Below are 18,069 nucleotides of genomic sequence, written 5' to 3'. Positions count from 1 at the left end.
CTCTTCCTTCCATCTCTGGGCTAGCAGCATCTGAGCGGCCGTTGTATATACATAAAGAGTTTCTTCTGATCTTTTGGGATCTCAGCACCTATAATCCCTAATAAGAAAGCTTCTGGCTTTTTAACTAAAGTTCATTTAAACTTTTATTATTTCATTATATATACCAGAATTTTTTAATTACATTACAGTTCCACCACATATGATAAAAGGTACCCTCTTTTTCGTTACATTTCCAACATATATTGATGCTTGTTCTATACATTTTTGCTAGTTTTACTGGGGTTAAGTACCACTGATACATCATTTTCATATACAGTCATACCTCGGGTTACAGATGCTTCAGGTTGCGTTTTTTTTCAGGTTACGGACCTGCCGAAACCCAGAAGTACCGGAACAGGTTACTTCCAGGTTTCGGGGGTCGCGCATGTGCAGAAATGCTAAATCGCGCTTTGCGCATGCGCAGAAGCGCCAAATCACAACCCGTGTGTGCGCAGACGCGCACGGATCATGTTCACAACCCAAGGATCCACTGTAATTTTTTTTCAATGAAGAACATGCCATAAATTTCAGATCTGTTTTCGATAGCCTCTCCCAATCCGCCATTTGTATGTTATGTCCATAGCTGTCAACGTTTCCCTTTTCTTACAAGGAATCCTATTTAAATAAGGGAATTTCCCTTAAAAAGGGGAAAACGTTGACAGCTATGGTTATGTCCCAAATCTTTCGCCCATTGCCTTCCAGAAAGCTTTCTCTGCCTACCAGGGCTCACTCCAAAACCTGAGAAGCAGGGAGCTTGCCTAACCATGTTCACACATCTAGATAAGCCCTGGGTTCCTCGGCCGGGGGCCTCACTGGGACAGCTATGCTCCCAGCCAATGGTTCTTTCCCGCCCCCGGGAGGAAAGAGAGACCCAAGGCATCCACTGCCTAAAATTTAATAGTAGAGGAAGACAGAGGGGAATGGCCAGGATGACAAGGAGCAAGCACAAGCAAATGCAGTTTTTGCAGATGGAGACTTCTATTTCTATTGGAGGGAGGAGAGTCATAACTCACTGGCAAAGGACAAGTTTTGCACACCCAGGTTTAAAATCCCTGGCAGCCGCAGCCGAGAGAGAGATGAAAAGCAGCAGATCTGTGGAAGACCCTCTGCTGGAGACCTTTGGGAGTCGTTGACAGGGGGAATAACAAGCAGCCCAGGAATACAGACAGTGGTACAGGGAGGCCGGAATGAAGTGCTGCAGTCAAAGATTTAATCTCCTGGGACACTTTCTACCAGTTCTCTGTGTGCCAAATGCACAATCTGAGAGAAAACGCACGAAATGAGCTAAACGGAGAAAGAGCTAGCACCTGGTTAAGGCTTCAACTCCAACTTTTGTATTGAAAAAAATCCCCAAAGTCCCTTGCCAACTCAAATGTCACAAAACAAGGAGCAAGCCTTTGAGTCCAAAAAACTTCTTCATCAGCAAAGTAGAAGTAGTAGGGGGCTGAGGGGGGAGGGATCTGCCTTGGTATTGATTTCATAGAATCATAGAATCATAAAGTTGGAAGGTACCCCAAGGGTCATCTAGTCCAACCCCCTGCAAAGCCGGAATCTTTCACCCAACATGGGACTCGAACCCACAACCCTGAGATGAAGAGTATCATGCTTTACCAGTTTGAAGCCAGAATGTCTGCAGTGGGCAAAAATGCAAAGCAGTCCTCTTTATTTATTTTATTTGTTTATAAAAATAATTATATACTGCTGTGTCATAAAAATACATCACAGTGGTTTACAACAACAGTAAAACATAAAACTAGACAGCAAAATCATAAAAAAGTTAAAAGCAATAATAAATAAATACATCAGTAGACCATAGTGGGCGATGTACTCTTAATTGGCTGTACAGGTCTGGTGGAATTGAAAAGTTTTCATCGTGTGTTTAAAAGTTGCCACAGAAGGCTCCTGCTGAATCTCTAGTGGCAGAGAGTTCCACAGGACTGGGCCAATGACTCTAGAGGCTTGGTTTAGTTGTTGTTGTTGAACAAGCCTCACCAACTCAGAAGCACTCCTACAGAAGATCTCAGTGATCAAGCTGGGATACAAGAGATATGGCTGTCATAAAAAAACAACAACACACCTTCGGGTCAGGATTTACCATTGCAACACTGAGGGTTAGTGGGCGGAGCAAGCTCTGTCTCCAGAGCAGGGGGTTGGACTAGATGACCCTTGTGGTCCTTCACAATTCTATGATTCTAGGGAAGCAATGTCTTATGTTCATGGTTTCATGTGCTTGTTTTTCCCTTTCCTACGAAAATGTCCCATTTTTCTTTCTCTCCACGTGGTCCTGCGAGCACCTTCACTTCTTTGGGGTTCACTTCTGGCTCCACCTTTCCAAAGAGAGATCCCCCAAATTAAGACTTCAGTAGTATTCAAAGCGACTCAGGCTATGTGCCGTCCAAACTTCAGTTTTGTACTGAATGCCAGAACAGCGCAAACATTTCCCTTTGAGCCCCCCTGTTGAGAGAGAGCGAGGGAGAGACTGACAAAAGTTTCCCTTTCAAAATGTTTCTGAGCTTCTTGGGATATGCATACCTAAACTCTGCTTTCTGGATAATATAACCATTTGGGATACATCTGGAGTCCCCTGTTTTGGGCAGAAAGGTTGTCTGTTTCCCTGCCTAATCATCACAACTGTTCATCTTTCAGTAAGGTGCGGAATCTGTCCTTTTTATTCTCATTCTTGGATGAAGACCTTTTAGCAATTTTTGTTCTAATCAGGCTTTATTCTGTGAATTCGGTCTTGAATGACTGACTGGTCTTTTATATATTTGCAAGCTACCTTTAAAAAAAAAGTAAGTAATGAATAAACGCAGGTAGTGATGATTGTGGTGGTGGCTTTGTACCAAATTCAAGGGTTCTGATTCTGAATGAATCTAACATTTTGGTTCCCCTAACACTGACGCCCATCTGTCTCATGAGACAATGGAAGAATGCGCCTCTGGAAGCAAAATCAAACTGTTTGAGAGTTACAGCGCCTGCTGTGGCCGTAGAGACCGATGTGGGAGAGACATGTTTTGTTGCAGCTGGGGCAGACAAAGGCGTCCGGTTTCGCTCCTGCAGATCCACCAGGGCGTTTCTTCTCCCAGCGGTCATTCCTCCTCTGGTCACTGCTATGGATGCACAACCTGACTGTCAGTCTCTGGTTATAGCGTGTTGGTCTGTCGTAGTCAAAACAAAATAAAAAAATTCCTTCCAGTAGCACCTTAGAGATGCACACAAAAGCTCATACCAATAACCAACTTGTTGTTGTTTAGTCGTGTCTGCCTCTTCATGACCCCATGGACCAGAGCACGCCAGGCACTCCTGTCTTCCACTGCCTCCCGCAGTTTGGTCAAACTCATGCTGGTAGCTTCGAGAACACTGCCCACCATCTCGTCCTCTGTCGTCCCCTTCTCCTTGTGCCCTCCATCTTTCCCAACATCAGGGTCTTTTCCAGGGAGTCTTCTCTTCTCATGAGGTGGCCAAAGTCTTGGAGCCTCAGCTTCAGGATCTGTCCTTCCAGTGAGCACTCAGGGCTCATTTCCTTCAGAATGGATCGGTTTGATCTTCTTGCAGTCCATGGGACTCTCAAGAGTCTCCTCCAGCACCAGAATTCAAAAGCATCAATTCTTCGGCGATCAGCCTTCTTTATGGTCCAGCTCTCTCTCCCATCACTAACTTAGCTGGTCTCTAAGGTGCTACTGGAAGTATTTTTTTATTATTATTTTGTCTGTCTCTAGGCACTGTGGACACCTGCAAGTTTGCAGACATCTCATGTTTTCAGACATCTTTGTACTGCAGTGTTGGTCTGCCAATGGGCCTTATTGTCATACACCCTAAAACACACACCCAGAGAATCTGCAGTCTTGTTTTGTCAGATAAAGTGGACTCCAAGGTGACACAGTCTGGCAGAATAAAGGGTGGGGAAATCAGGTGTCATTCTAAGTGCAGGTAAAGGGAGGTGAAGAGGTGGGGGAAGATGCCAAAGCAGTGGGTGATTTCAATTGATTAGCAAATGAAACGACAACATTGGTTGCTTGTTTTCCTCTGCCCTCCCCATCCCGTTTTCCTTTAATGTTGTAAATCCACTTTGATTCTGCTGCCCATTTTAGGCGACTGCTAAAGTCTCAAACCAGCTTATAACGGAACCTTTTAAGTGTGTCTTAATTCTGATGGGGAGAGGCGGTGTCTTTATGCGAGGGGCTGGAAGGGGTCCTGCCGGGCGAGCAAAGTGGGGAGTGGAAATCAAGCAGCGGCTCCATGGCGGCAGCGACTGATCCTCCCCATAGCAGTCGTGAAATGGGACAATTCGGATCATGGCCAGAAAAGACCCAGAGGAAGGGGTTAGATCCCCCACCCCCTGCATCCCTAACCCAAATCTGGGGAGAGAGTAGCAAGAAGAAAATGGCAACGGGGGAGTCAATCCAGTTCTGCTCTTGTATCTGTGGAGGAGGGAGAGATCCTTTAAACCTCTCTCCCACCACTGGGTGTGGACACACAGGCACAGAAATGCCACAAGACCCTCATACCTCACTCCCCTAAATATAGGGGAGATGATAGATGGATGGATGGATAGATAGATAGATGATAGATAGATAGATAGATGATAGATAGATAGATAGATAGATAGATAGATAGATAGATAGATAGATAGATATACCAAGCCATACATGCGTGTGCCTGTGTGTATGTACACAATCAGGCGTGGAACTCCAACACCAGCTCCCCAAGCATTGGTACGCGGGCTTGGTTGTTAGATGCACACGGCTGCTTCTTGCTTTCTTGCATACCTTACTTTGCATGCTGAGTTTCGGCTGCCAGGTCTTCAAGAACCTGCCCGTCTCACGCGTCTCTCGCGCGGGAGGCTTTTCGTGGGTGAAGTCCCAGCCTCGCCAGCTCTTTCTCGGTCAGGAGCGGAGGGGGATCTCACCGCCTTCTCTCCCGGATCCCCGAGGGGGCGATGCAAGCTGCCGCCTTCGGAGCCCAAGCGCCCAAAGCGACAGGTCTAGCTGACAAATTACGCCGCCTCACCCCCAAGACTCCGTTTCAAAATGGTTCACCCGTGGGCTTTCAGACTGAAGAGAAGAACTGTGTGCACGCTTCAGTCTGATGTGTGTTGGGGTGTGTCCCATCCTCCTAGATCTAAAAATCAAACAACCTCCCCCCCCCCTCACTTAAATCAACCTCCACCAATGTGTTCTCCGGAGGTAGGAAGCAGCGGCGTTATTTCTTGAGACACGTGTACGCGTGTGATTATGACACGTGTCTGTGAGAGAGATTGCAAGTTTGCACTAGTCTGTGCAGGGTCTTCGGCGCTGACCTCCCACGCGTTGCAAGCCTACAGGTGCTGGGGGGTGGCATCTCAGCAGAGCGCCCCACCGCCACCACCACGACGTGCCCGCCTGCTCACTAAAGTCCCCCGCGCGCGCGGCCGTTTCACCTCCACGACTCGTATTCCATGCACACATACACCCGTCCATTCTATTCTACTAACCACGCGCTGCAGGTTAATAACCCAAAGGCTCTCCCTCCAGAGAGAATCCCCGTGCGCCCCATCGAGTGAGAAGCGCGAAATCCACCTCCGGGATCGCGGCTTCTCTTTCACCTCCTCCCCCCCCCCCCCCCGCGCGCGTGCGAGTGAGGCGGAGGATGACATCACCCCGCAGGTTGGTTATAAAGGGCCGAGGGCCATCCCGGCGCTACAATCGGTTCTGGCCGTCGAAGGAGAGAGAGAGGTTGATCTGCAGACGCGCCGCCCTCGGACACAGACTGCAGCCTGTGCGCCTCGCCGGCCGTCGATCCTCCGCCGCTGCGCTCGCCTTGCCGTCGAGGGGACTCCCATCCCGCCGCCTCCCGAATCTCCTTCCCGCGCTCTTCTGCTCCTTCCCCTTCTTCCCTTCTCTTCTCCCGACACCCGGTCCAGGATGTACATCTCTCACGTCGTGGCTTGCGGACTCTTCCTCGCCCTGCTCGCCCTGGCGCTGGAGGCGAAGCCGGCTCCCCAGAACCTGCAGAAGGTAAGGCGGCGCGGGGAGATTTGACGGGAAAGGTCCCGGGCTGCCTCTCCGTCGGGGGCGACCTCTGGAAGCTTCGGGACAGGGAGGGAAAGGATAGACGGGCGGGCAGATTCGGGATGAAGTGAGGAGAGGTGGCTGGAGAGGAGCAGAAGCGAGGTCTGCCGGAGTCCTCACAGAAACGTTAATCCGGATTAAGTTGCCCCGCTTTCTAGGGTGGTTGGCTGAAAGAGTGGCTGTCGTCTCCTGCCTTAAAGCCGTAGAGCTGACGTCCGGATAACTTTCTGGAGTCAGCGGGCGCGATCTTGCCTGGGTTGTAGAAGCGGGATCCTTCTCGCCCGCGTACCCCTGCCTCTTGCATCCCCGACGGGGCGGACGGTCCAGCCCGGGGTGGCTTCTGCTGGGAGTGGGGCAGGAAGGGCTGGATGAGAGGGACGCCCCTCACTCTCTCCGCCGTCCTCATTTCAGGCCGGGCAGGTGGGTCGGCGACTCCAGCTGCCGCCGGCTGCTCTCCATCGCCCCGTGGTGCTGAGAGGGAGAGGGGAGGGCGTCCAGGCAAGCGGCGACGGGGCGGCTTCCGAGCTCCTTGCCCGCGGAGAGGAGCCTCTCCTTGGGGTGAGGCGCTAGGGAAATAGAGCGGAAGATTCGACCCCCCCTAGAAGGAGAAGCAGACGGGGCGGGAAGCTGGGAGACCCACCAGGCGCCCGGGCGCGCCTTCGGAGGCGCAGCGCTGAAGGGGGACCAGAAGTGGGAGTTCTTGTGGAGATCTGAGGGCTGATAGTGGAAATGGGGAGGGGGTCCTTGTCCCTGGCGGAGGAGAGAGAAAAGGAAGGGGGGAGCTTTCCTGGAGGAGACCCCCAGTTCTCTTCACCGGCCAAGCAGGCGCTGAATCACAGAATCACAGAATCACAGAATCACAGAATCACAGAATCACAGAATCACAGATTCACAGATTCACAGATTCTATGATTCCTGCATCGCTGGGGGTTGGACTGGATGACCCTCGGGGTCCCTTCCAACTCTGCGATTCCATGAACCATTCTTCCAAGTGAAACTCTAGGCTACTTTGTATCGGATCGGGGAGGTCTGATCCCAAAGAAAAACCTCTTCTTACCGGCATTTCCTCCTCGCCCCTCCAGCCCCCTCCCACTCCGCGTTGTCGTTTCTCTTCCTTCTCCCCGAATAAACTTGTGACCCGGACAGTCCTCTTGGCTGAGGCTGAGGTGGCGAGGTGGGCTTGACAAATGGGCAGGACGGCCGGACGCCACCCGCCCAATTCGCCGCCCCCGCCAGTCCTCCCAGTCCCCAGGACGGGGGATATTCCTCGAGGGGACTCCCTGGGGTGGCAGGAATCTCCTCCTGTTGGGGTGCGCAAGTGCGCCCGTTCTCACCCGCACCGACCCGGCCCTCCTCCTCCTGCCATCGCTCTCCCCGCAGCCCTGGACAATCCGAGGTTCCTCGAGGGGACGGCCAGGTTGAGCCGAGAGGAGAAACCATCTGGGCTGTTATTTCCTGCTGCTGCAGTGGGGCTGCCCTGCCCCTCCTTCCCTCCACTTGCGCCCCCATCCAGCACTCCGCTGACCCCTCTATCTCGCTTCCTCCGCGCAGGGTCCGTCGGGCAGCTTGGCGGCGCTGGGGCGCGAACTGGCGGAGCTGCTGGAGGCGTCGTCGGGGCCCGCGGCGGGCGGTGCGCGGAGCGGCGGAGGAAAGCAGGGCTCCTCGTCGCAGCAGAAGGGCAAAGGCTCGTCGTCGTCGAGGCTCATGCGGGACCTGCGCACCGACACCAAGCAGTCGCGGGCCACCTGGGCGCGGGGGGCGCACCCGGAGCACCACGCCGGCGGAGGAGGAGGCGGCGGCGGCGGAGGGTCGCGGCGCTTCAAAAGCCCCTCCAAGAAGGGCTCCACCAAGAACTGCTTCGGCCTCAAGCTGGACCGCATCGGCACCATTAGCGGCCTGGGCTGCTGAGCCGTCGAGGGCGGCCTGCGGGCGACACCTAGCGGCGGTGAGTAGACAGCGCGCGCTGCCGTCCATCCCAAGCCGAGACGGCGCTGGTTTTAACGCTAGCGCAAAAGTGAGAGCGCTCTAACCTTCAGCGCCTGAAACCCCCTCCTTGTCTGTCTGTCTGTTTGTCTGTCTGTCTGTCTGTTTCACTTGTACCCCACCTTTTCCTCCCAGTAGCTCGAGGCAGCGCACGTGGTTCTCCCTTTCCTTCTTCACGCAGCAGCCCGTAGTTAATCTACAGAACTCCTTCACACAGGAGGCAGTGATATCAGAGGAGAATTTAGAGGAGCGCTCCCAGCTCTGCCACACTGGGCACGGAGCCCTGGTGACATGGGGGTCTTTGCCCCTCCCCTAAAATATTTGAGTGGGCCAGACTGACCCAAAGTTGAAGGGCATCGTCATTCAAATGGTGCGCACACACTGTGCCATGTGATCAGTTCTGCGCAGCGGGGCTTCCCTGTCCCCCCCCAATATTTTATTCAAGTTGGCACCCCTGGCACGGAACCTCAGGCACGGCAATGCGCAGGGCGCCGCTGAAATTTGAGAGGTCCGCCATTGGCAATGGCCACCAGCTGGGGCAGACTCTTTGGTCATCTTTCCTAATATAGTGCCCTGTGCGAGGCCAACATTTGGCACCCGCAAACGGATCTTCTCAGCTAGGGATCTTCTCAACTGGTCGCCCCCTTCACTCAGTGCCCTGTGCAGCAGAACTGCCCACACAGCCCTCAATCTGGTGCTAGCACCAACCTAAATGTAAGAGAGGGCTGGATCATTTCATGGAGGAGAGGGCTATTGAGGGCTACTAGCCACAATGGTTATGCGCTGCCTCCAAGTTCAGAGGCAGAAATGCTTCCGAATACCAATTGCCGGAAACCCCAGAAAGGGAGTGTTTGCCTTGTGCTTGAATGCAGACAAACTATTCTTTGAAAGCACTGCTGCCTGCAGCTGTGGAGGCAGAGCCTAATCACCCTGGCTAGTCGCCCTCGACAGCCCTCTAGTAATGCCCATCTATTTCACATCTGGCAACCAATGTGCTGCTTTGGTTTCAGATAGCACATGGGTAGACGAGTCCAAAAAGCCTGGGGCACAAATTTTCACGGCGATCTAGCAGCTATGGCGGTTCATTGACCGGAAGTAATATACTGAACGTTAATTCTGGAAGTCGAAACAAACAAACAAAAATTCCTTCCAGTAGCACCTTAGAGACCAACTAAGTTTGTTATTGGTATGAGCTTCCATGTGCATGCATAGAAGTGTGCATGCACATGAAAGCTCATACCTGAAGAATATGTGTATCTGAAGAAGTGTGCATGCACACAAAAGCTCATACCAATAACAAACGTAGTTGGTCTCTAAGGTGCTACTGGAAGGAATTTTTGTTTGTTTGTTTCAACTACGGCAGACCAACACGGATACCTACCTGTAACTAATTCTGGAAGTGTTTACTTGATTCTGACCAAACTAAGCCTCCTTGGTTGCCAGATGTGACCCCCCCCCCAGCTCTCCTACCCCACCCATCACTTGCATGAATTTGCCATAAATCAAACATGCAAGTATGTGGCGCTTTCGAGTTCTCAAAGCACTTTTGATGTCCGGATAATATTGAAAACCAGCCTTTAAGTTAGGCCAGGGTTCTTGTTCCCACCTTGGAGGCAGGACTGATGCAGAAATATAGAAGCTTAGCTAAGGCCACATAGCGGGTTCTTGGTAAATGTGAGGTTTGAACGAGGGACTTTTTTTCTTTTTAAAAAGGCTTACACGATGTAGCCCCAACACTATTTCCACAAGTGGTGCACTGTCTCCAAATCCACCCCTCTGATGTGAGTGTGTATAATAATTTGGGGTATTCATAGAATCATAGAGTTGGAAGAGACCACAAGGACCATCGAGTCCAACCCCCTGCCAAGCAGGAAACACCATCAGAGCACTCCTGACATATGGTTGTCAAGCCTCTGCTTAAAGACCTCCAAAGAAGGAGACTCCACCACACTCCTTGGCAGCAAATTCCACTGTCGAACAGCTCTTACTGTCAGGAAGTTCTTCCTAATGTTGAGGTGGAATCTTCTTTCTTGTAGTTTGGATCCATTGCTCCGTGTCCGCTTCTCTGGAGCAGCAGAAAACAACCTTTCTCCCTCCTCTATGTGACATCCTTTTATATATTTGAACATGGCTATCATATCACCCCTTAACCTCCTCTTCTCCAGGCTAAACATGCCCAGCTCCCTTAGCCGTTCCTCATAAGGCATCGTTTCCAGGCCTTTGACCATTTTGGTTGCCCTCCTCTGGACACGTTCCAGTTTGTCAGTGTCCTTCTTGAACTGGGTATTGAAGGAGAACATTTGAGCAAATTATTCCTTAAAGGCAAGTGCATAAATTATCTGCAGGCGTCCGAGAGGCAGACCACAAAATAACTAAATATTTTGCTCCGAGGCCGAAACAGTGAGGGTTTGGGGTGTGGAGCAGTGAGAAATGCCTCAGATCCAAAACTGGCCAGCCCCCCCACATGTGCGGAGCAGGGCGCTGTTTTTCTTGAAGACAGCCCTCAGATTTGGCTCACACCTGCTTCCTCTCAAATTAGGCACTGCAAATAATTATAGTTATTCCTATAGTTAGGCCTTCAAACAATCCAAAGGGTATTTTTTGGGGAGGGCTCCTTATTTATTTATACATCCCCCATGATGCCTTGCAGAGAGCCTCCTGCCTGCCGCCGGCATAGCAAAGATGGCTAAGGCACCTGCTGAGAGCTGAAAACTAAAATAGGGGGCTGGAGAGGCCCAGTTCCAGACAGTGTATGGGTCAGTGTCAAGGTTGTCATACACAGTGGTGGCTGGTGCCCATTGCGACCGGTAGGTCAGAAGTCAGGGAGGCCACCAGTAGGTGGCGGCAGAGCCAACTCAGTCTGGTTGTAAGAAGGAAGATGGGCAGGTAAGGGCTGTCTGAGGGCAGAGCCCCTGGTACGTTTCCCCAACGTACCAGTCTCCCCATGTCATACAGCTGCTTCCCCAGTGAAGATCCAGCTGGGCAGAGGTTTGGAAAGGTGTCTGACAGCTTTCCTCCAATCCAGCTGCCCATTGAAATTAATCATAGAGTTGGAAGGAACCGTGAGGGTCATCTAGTCCAACCCCCTGAAAGGAATATTTTGCCCAGCATGGGGCTCAAACCCACGACCCTGAGGTTAGGCAACTCATGCCCAACCAACTGTGCTAAACTCCGTGTAGAAACTGCTTGCCCTCTCACCCTCTTTTAAAGCTACCTGGGTCGGTGGCTTCCAGTGGGAGGGAGTTCCATTGTTTAACTGCGCACTCGGAACATTTGTTTGCACCAAGGATGCTAGAACTCCCTCTGAGCTTTCTGCTATTTGTGTGGCCTTGTGAATGCTGTTCAAGGGGCACAGGAAGCGAAGTTTTAGCAGAGCTGTTTTAAAAAGCGGGGTGTTCACTTGAAGCCATGTGAGGTGGGGGTCTCTGAAGAGTGGGGGGGGGGGAACCAACTGCAGCAGAGGGGCCCATTACAATTCACTGCAAAGTTTAGTGCAGACCCCCTTTGGAACGAGCTGGAGCTGATCTGCAGGAGAGACTAGCAGATCATGGGGCACATGCCCAAGTGCCTCTTGAGGTTGCCAGCTGGCCAAAGGAACGTGCCAGGTTTGGGCAAACGCTCTGCCCGAAATGCTTGCAGCATCCAATCCATGTGAATGGGAGGGTTGCAGAAGGCAAGGGCAGTAGCAGCAGCGGCATCTATGGTGCAGAAAATGAGGGGAATCCAGGGCCGCAGTCACCATGTCTGAGAGTGGGGCTGGTGAGGCCAGGGAGCTGGCTAGTGGGGAATCACAGAATTACAGCGTTGTAAGGGACACGGGTGGCATTGTGGGGTAAACCACAGAGCCTAGGGCTTGCTGATCAGAAGGTCGGCGGTTTGAATCCCTGCGACAGGGTGAGCTCCCGTTGCTCAGTCCCTGCTCCTGCCAACCTAGCAGTTCGAAAGCATGTCAAAGTGCAAGTAGATAAATAGGTACCGCTCCAGCAGGAAGGTAAATGGCATTTCCGTGCGCTGCTCTGGTTCACCAGAAGCGGCTTAGTCCTGCTGGCCACATGACCCAGAAGCTGTACGCCGGCTCCCTCGGCCAGTAAAGCGAGATGAGCGCCACAACCCCAGAGTCGGCCACGACTGGACTTAATGGTCAGGGGTCCCTTTACCTTTAAGGGATGCAGAGGATCATCTATCCCAACAGGCAAGTGGCCTAGAGAGGCAGCCAAACAGCCCCACGTGGCTGAAAGGGTGCCCCAGGCCTTGCTCTGGAGGAGCTGCTTGACCAGCCAGACCCGTTGCCTGGTCAAAACTCCCTGTCGTTTCCTCCTCTAGTTGGCAGCCTGGGTGGGGCAGTGGAGGGACAGTATGAGGACAGTGGTGCTTATCCTGCACAGATTCTGGTTTCAGCAGCCTGCTATCTGGTACAGTGGTGCCTCGCAAGACGAAAAGAATCCGTTCCGGGAGTCTTTTCGACTTGCGGTTTTTTCGTCTTGCGAAGCAACCCTATTAGCGGATTAGCGCTAATAGCGCTATTGGCTAAAAAAGGGCTAAAAACGGCTTTTTAGGGGGGGGGATTAGCGGTTTTGCTGCTAAAATGCTTTTAGCAGCTTAGCGATTCAGAATAAGGGGTTTTGGAGCAAAAAAAAAAAAAAAATCGATTTTTTCCCCCGTCATTTTTCGTCTTGCGAAGCAAGCCCATAGGGAAATTTGTCTTGCGAAGCGCCTCTGCAGACGGAAAACCCTTTCGTCTTGCGGGTTTTCTGTCTTGCGAGGCATTCGTCTTGCAGGGCACCACTGTAGCTTGGCAGGACCTCAGCAACTTCAACGCAAGGGCTAAAGGCCACAGGGATGCTCACCACAAAGGGGGGTCATAGCCCAAGCCAGAGGTTCCCTCTGGGGCAGGGACTGCACAGCTGGGACTATGGGAACCCTTGCCGCTCCTGGAGTTACATAGCTGGGTTACGTAGTAATGGACAGGAGGAACTCCCCTGCCCATCAGCGCTGCCTCCCAGCTCATTCGAAGGCCACAGCCATTGATGCCTTTGGGATAACTGGTTTTCCAGCAGTGGGGTTTTCTCCTCTTGTTACCCCAGGGGGCCTGTGGACCCAGTGCCCAGTGCCAAAGGAGTCTTCTCGGGACTTGGGGAAAGCCCAGGTTCCTGGGGGAACCCACCGGGGATGGATCACGTCCTCTTCAGAGCTGCAGAGGATTCTGAGCATAAATGGCGAGGCATCCATGCAATGGGATCCGCCGTGTACAGAGTTATCAAGCCACAACTGCTGTGCAGCCGAGAACCCCTCTGTCTGTGCTGCTGGTCCGGGAGAAGGGTGTGCAAGTAACAGGTTCCTTTCCAGCTAGGGCTGTTCGCACGACCCCTTTGAACCCAGGGCCGGGGGCAAATTCCCCTGCTCCTGCCGAGCACCGGCTGCAAACAACACCACATTGATGGTTTCCCCAGAGCTGGCCCTCTCTCCGCCAAGAGCTCAGCCTCCCTCCTCCATCCCTCTTGCGCAGATATGCATTCCCAGGCGTTGGCAGCAGGTTTACTAGGAAACCGTGAAAAGCGCCCAGGCCAGGGGCTCATTATGAGGGTTCAGATGGATGGGCGAGTGGCTCTCACTTGCTCATTTCGAGAAGACAAGCGCAGCTGAGGTTGCAGATCGCCCCATGCTGTTTCGGCTGCTCCAAGTCTCTCCCCTTGCTGTGTTTTTCTTATGTAGAGACAGACACATGGGGGGCGCCGCCAATGCATTGCCAGAGGACACAGAGCTTCGGGATGTGTGCCTATGCTGATTTATATGCTTAGGTGCCAGCTTAGAAACAGTTGCCGCAGTTGCCGCAAGAGCCAGTGTCGTCTAGTGGTTAGAGCAGGGGTCAGCAAACTTACCGCACCTTGGGCCACCTTGGGCCGGTGTCTCCAGCGCTGATCATGTGGCGGGCCGAAGGGTGGGGGAGCACATGCCCATACGCATGAACACACGCTATTTCTGGCGCACTTCCGGGTCAGAGGAGCACCGGAAATAGCTTATGTGCCTGTGCATGGGCCGCCTCTGACCCGGATGTGCACTGGAAATAATGCTTGCACATGTGCAAATAATGCTTGCACATGCGTAAATAACACTTGTGCATGCGCAGAAGCTATTTCCGGTGTTCCTCTGACCTGGAAGTGAGCAGCCGCGCAGTGCAGTGCCGGTAAGAGCGGGCGGCGGGGGTCACTGTGGGCCAGATAAACGAGTCCCTCGGGCCTTATCCGGCCCGCAGGCCTTAGTTTGGGGACCCCTGGGTTAGAGCAAAAGAGGCAGTGCAGCATAGTGGTTAGAGTGTCGGACCGAGACCTGGGAGAGACTGGGGTTCAAACCCCCACTTGGCCACAAAGCTCGCCAGGTGCCCTTGGGTGCCAGTCTCATTCTCTCAGCCTGTCCTCTGCCATAGGGTTGTTGTGGGGAGAAAATATGGGAGAAGGTGGGGAGAACCAGACACACCACTTTGAGCACTTGGGCAAAAGGCTGTGATATACATGTAACAGACAGATAGATATACTTCTCAGCATAGTTGGGAAGACTGAGCAGATCTTCCGGCTCAGCCTGTAGCCTCTCCAACTGGAGGCTTGTCCCTGCTCCTCTCCCTTCATAGGCTTCTTTGAATTTAACCTGGGCTTGGACTGGCTAGCCCTTCCCCAGAGAGGAAGCTTCCAAAAAGTGAAGCAAAGTAGCGCAGGCAGATGATTAACCAACTTAAAGGAACATCTCTTGCGGGGCAATCCTATGGCAAGATCTGCTGGGTTAAGCAGTTTAAGATGCACTGGATATCTGATTGAGCCAAAGATAAACCAGCACAATTTGCTCATCCCTGCTCAGCAGGGGCTCAGGCTGAGGTTGGTGCTAAGTCCCCCCAAAGTGGGATGGGACCAGTGAGGGGGGAACTTAAAACTGGATCTTAAACCTGCCCACTTAGCCCCACAACTTGGCAACCCAACAAAGAACCCTCCGTTTAGATGGTCAAACGTCTTTGCTATGTCTTTTCTTTGCTAAGTGTCTCAGCTACTGCGATAGATATGAGTTGGTGTAATTATTGCTCATTATTCTGCTTTTTATATGCAGCTGTGGGCATGTGTACGGACAGGATCGTTGTCTGTTCAATTTCTAGCCCCTGAGCATGTGAGACGCCGCCTTGGTAATGGCAGGTTTAAAATCTTTAGCTTGAAGGGAATTTCTTTCATTCTTATCCTTCTAATATTGTTATGTCCTGGTCTTGTACTGCTTTGATGAATGATCTATTGGGCTGCTTCCAATGTTCTCTGCCTGCTAGAATTATAATGCTGTGCTTCAAAGGAGTCCCAACGCAACGGCTGCACTAGCAGAAACTCCTTGCGCAACAGGTTAACACAATCTATTGTGCAGCAACGTTGCCAGTAGCCTGCTGAATGCACTCTCTTGCACTGCGATGTTCTGCTGGTGATAAACATTTCCCCGGTAGAGCAAGCACACTGCTAGATAAGAGTTAACTTAGCGCTACCTTGGATACAAGCTCTTGTATTATCCTGCGACTTTTCTTGATTAATACACTGTGTCCCATTTACAGTTACATATAGATACAAAACGAGATACCATATCTTCCTGTATATAGTGAAATGTAAGGCTGTCGTCACGCAGCCTCCCCTGGAAGATGTGTAGTGCTGCATCAGAAAAGCTGGATTTGCTTTCAGTCAGGGTGGGGGAAGGAAGCCAAAGAGGAGGCAGGTGGGTGCCATTCCCATTCTAAGAGAACAAGGTAGAAGTTAACGGTGAGCTCCAGCACCTTTTTTCTAGGAAAATAGCATTGTCTATATATATGTGTGTAACTTACTTCTTAACCTATCTACCTAGAGGCGATCAGGGAAGTTCCTAATCCATCACCTCTTTTCTCATTCCAGGTCTTTGAACTGACGAGGGTTATTCTGCATTCCATCACCCCATCCCAAGGACATATCTTGGCCATCTCCTCACCGTCATGCAGGGTCAATGTTGATGGCACCCGAAAAAGGCTTGGCTGGGCTTATCCTATTGGTACGAGGACTTGTAGCAGAACCAGCAAATTTTTTTTGGGGGGGGGTGTTAGTGGTGAGGGTGGGGTGTCCGGGGTGGGTTTGTTTTTGAAATCCAAAAGCTCTTTTCCTATCATACCCAATATATACACACACACATATATGTATCCTACACACCAACAACCCACCCACGACAAAGGACCGCTCCACGCCCAGAGACTGAGGAAGCTGTTTGTACATTCATGTCACGCATAAATGTATTTATGTTGTAAAGCTATTTATATATTGTTTATAAAGAGATATTTATAAAAATTTTATTTATGTAACTAAATGAAAAGGAGTCTAGCATTGTAACTTCTTTTCCCCGTCCTAAATAGTTGGAAAATGTTGAAGGAAAAAAAAAAACACCATTCCATTTACCATTTGTAACCTGTCTTTCTTTTTACTCCTCAAATAGTTGTTGGTTTTGGAAAAAGACCTCAGCTGCTGTAAATATATTAGAATTGGTAGCTGGTAACGAAGTAAGATCTCCAGTTTTCTCAGAAGTGGTGTTGATGGGAAGGGCTTTTGGTCATGGACCAATCTGGGAAATTGGGGTACAATTTCTACGGGCATGCAGAACATAAATGGCCCTCCAGATGTGGTTGTACTCCAGTTCCCATCATGCTGGCTGGGACTGACGTGAGTTGCAGTCCAACAGCAATGAGAGAGTCACACGTTCGAAATGCCAGCTGCAGTGGGAGATGCCAGGGGTACGATCTGGGACCTCCTGTGTACATGGCAGGAACCAACCTCAGCCATACATGTGGCAGGCAGGACGGTATGTTGCTGCCTCTGTTTTGGACCACAAGCAGGTGAGGAACCCAAAGCGGCTCTCAATCCATCAATAAACAATATTTGAGAGCTGAAAATTGCCCCAGGAGGTGCCGCTGCCCATAATGCTATCTGCTAGGACAGGGGTAGTCAACCTTTTCATACCTACCGCCCACTAATGCATCTTTATTGATGGTAAAATTTCCTTACTGCCCACCGGATGCCGTAGAACCCCCTACCGCCCACCTAGAGTCCTGAGACGCCCACTAGTGGGCAGTAGGGACAAGGTTGACAACCCCTGTACTAGGAGGTTATTGCAGCACTTGAAAATCCTGCGCTGCATGTTTTACGGTGGAACGAAAAGAAAGGTGAGCAGTTTTCAGGATTGTCGAATCTGTTTTGGGTTTCTTTACCAGAACTCCTGGATCTTCTGACCCAGGTGCTAAGGCAGTCAGAGAATTGGTTTTAATTGCACTCACAGTTCTGCCACGCACAGAAATTCCACCCTGCTTTGCTTTTTTCCCCATTTCACCAGTTGGGGGGAGAGCCAATTTGTGGGTTTTGATGTTGTTAAAACAATTCAGTCCGAAACTCTCACCAGTCTCCTGCAAATCACCCAGAGATCTCACAGGAGAATAACCTGTCAAAGTGAGCCAAGGGGGCGAGGAGATGATAATTTGTCTTCTGGCCATAAAACCTGCAGTAGATCCTGACTTGCCTTCTGCCTACCCCTAGCACATGGCAGAACTTCAGTCTCCCATTGTCCAACTTCTTCCGTACAGCTCTGCCTGGGCAGATGAGGTTGTCAAGAGAGTTCTTCCTTCTCCTCGTATGAGATCTGTGGTGAAAACAGGAGAGAGCCTTTTCGGTGGTGGCTCCCTGCATGTGGAACGCCCTCCCACCACTGAGGCGCTTCTGGCACTACCTCTTCATAACTTTAAGCGGCTGTTAAGACACATCTTTTTTCCAGCAGGCATTGGGAGAGACCTGGTTGCTCCTGTTAGCAATTTGTTAAGTGTTTTCAATGGAGCCTTTAACATCTTTTTGCCTGCTGCAAACTGCCCTGTGACTTGAGAATAGGCGGCATATAAATTATCTAGATAAAATTTGGGCGGCTAGATGAACAGAGAGGACAAGGGCTCCTGCACCTTTAATAGTTGCGTAAAAGA

The 18,069-nt window shown here is 51.3% G+C and overlaps 1 protein-coding gene across 1 annotated transcript; it reads left to right on the top strand.

The window, feature by feature from the left end:
* The first annotated feature begins 5,732 nt into the window (after window positions 1–5,732).
* Window positions 5,733–16,604, top strand: NPPC (natriuretic peptide C). The gene is made up of 3 exons (XM_083441243.1): window positions 5,733–6,035; window positions 7,641–8,034; window positions 15,977–16,604. Exons 1-2 carry the CDS (start codon window positions 5,943–5,945, stop codon window positions 7,995–7,997), a joined length of 450 nt encoding a protein of 149 aa, XP_083297369.1. The 5' UTR covers window positions 5,733–5,942; the 3' UTR covers window positions 7,998–8,034; window positions 15,977–16,604.
* Window positions 16,605–18,069: the final 1,465 nt, after the last annotated feature.

Source organism: Podarcis tiliguerta, assembly GCF_965153285.1.
Source record: "Podarcis tiliguerta genome assembly, chromosome: 5".
NCBI classification, from domain to species: domain Eukaryota; kingdom Metazoa; phylum Chordata; class Lepidosauria; order Squamata; family Lacertidae; genus Podarcis; species Podarcis tiliguerta.
Note: the sequence above shows the minus strand (reverse complement) of the source record. Positions and strands in the feature narration are given on the sequence as shown.

Excerpts from the sequence above, each read along its gene's own strand:
- NPPC (XM_083441243.1), top strand. The coding sequence starts at position 5,943 with ATGTACATCTCTCACGTCGTGGCTTGCGGACTCTTCCTCGCCCTGCTC. Across the intron at positions 6,036-7,640 it reads CTCCCCAGAACCTGCAGAAG|GGTCCGTCGGGCAGCTTGGC; the intron begins GTAAGGCGGCGC and ends TCCTCCGCGCAG.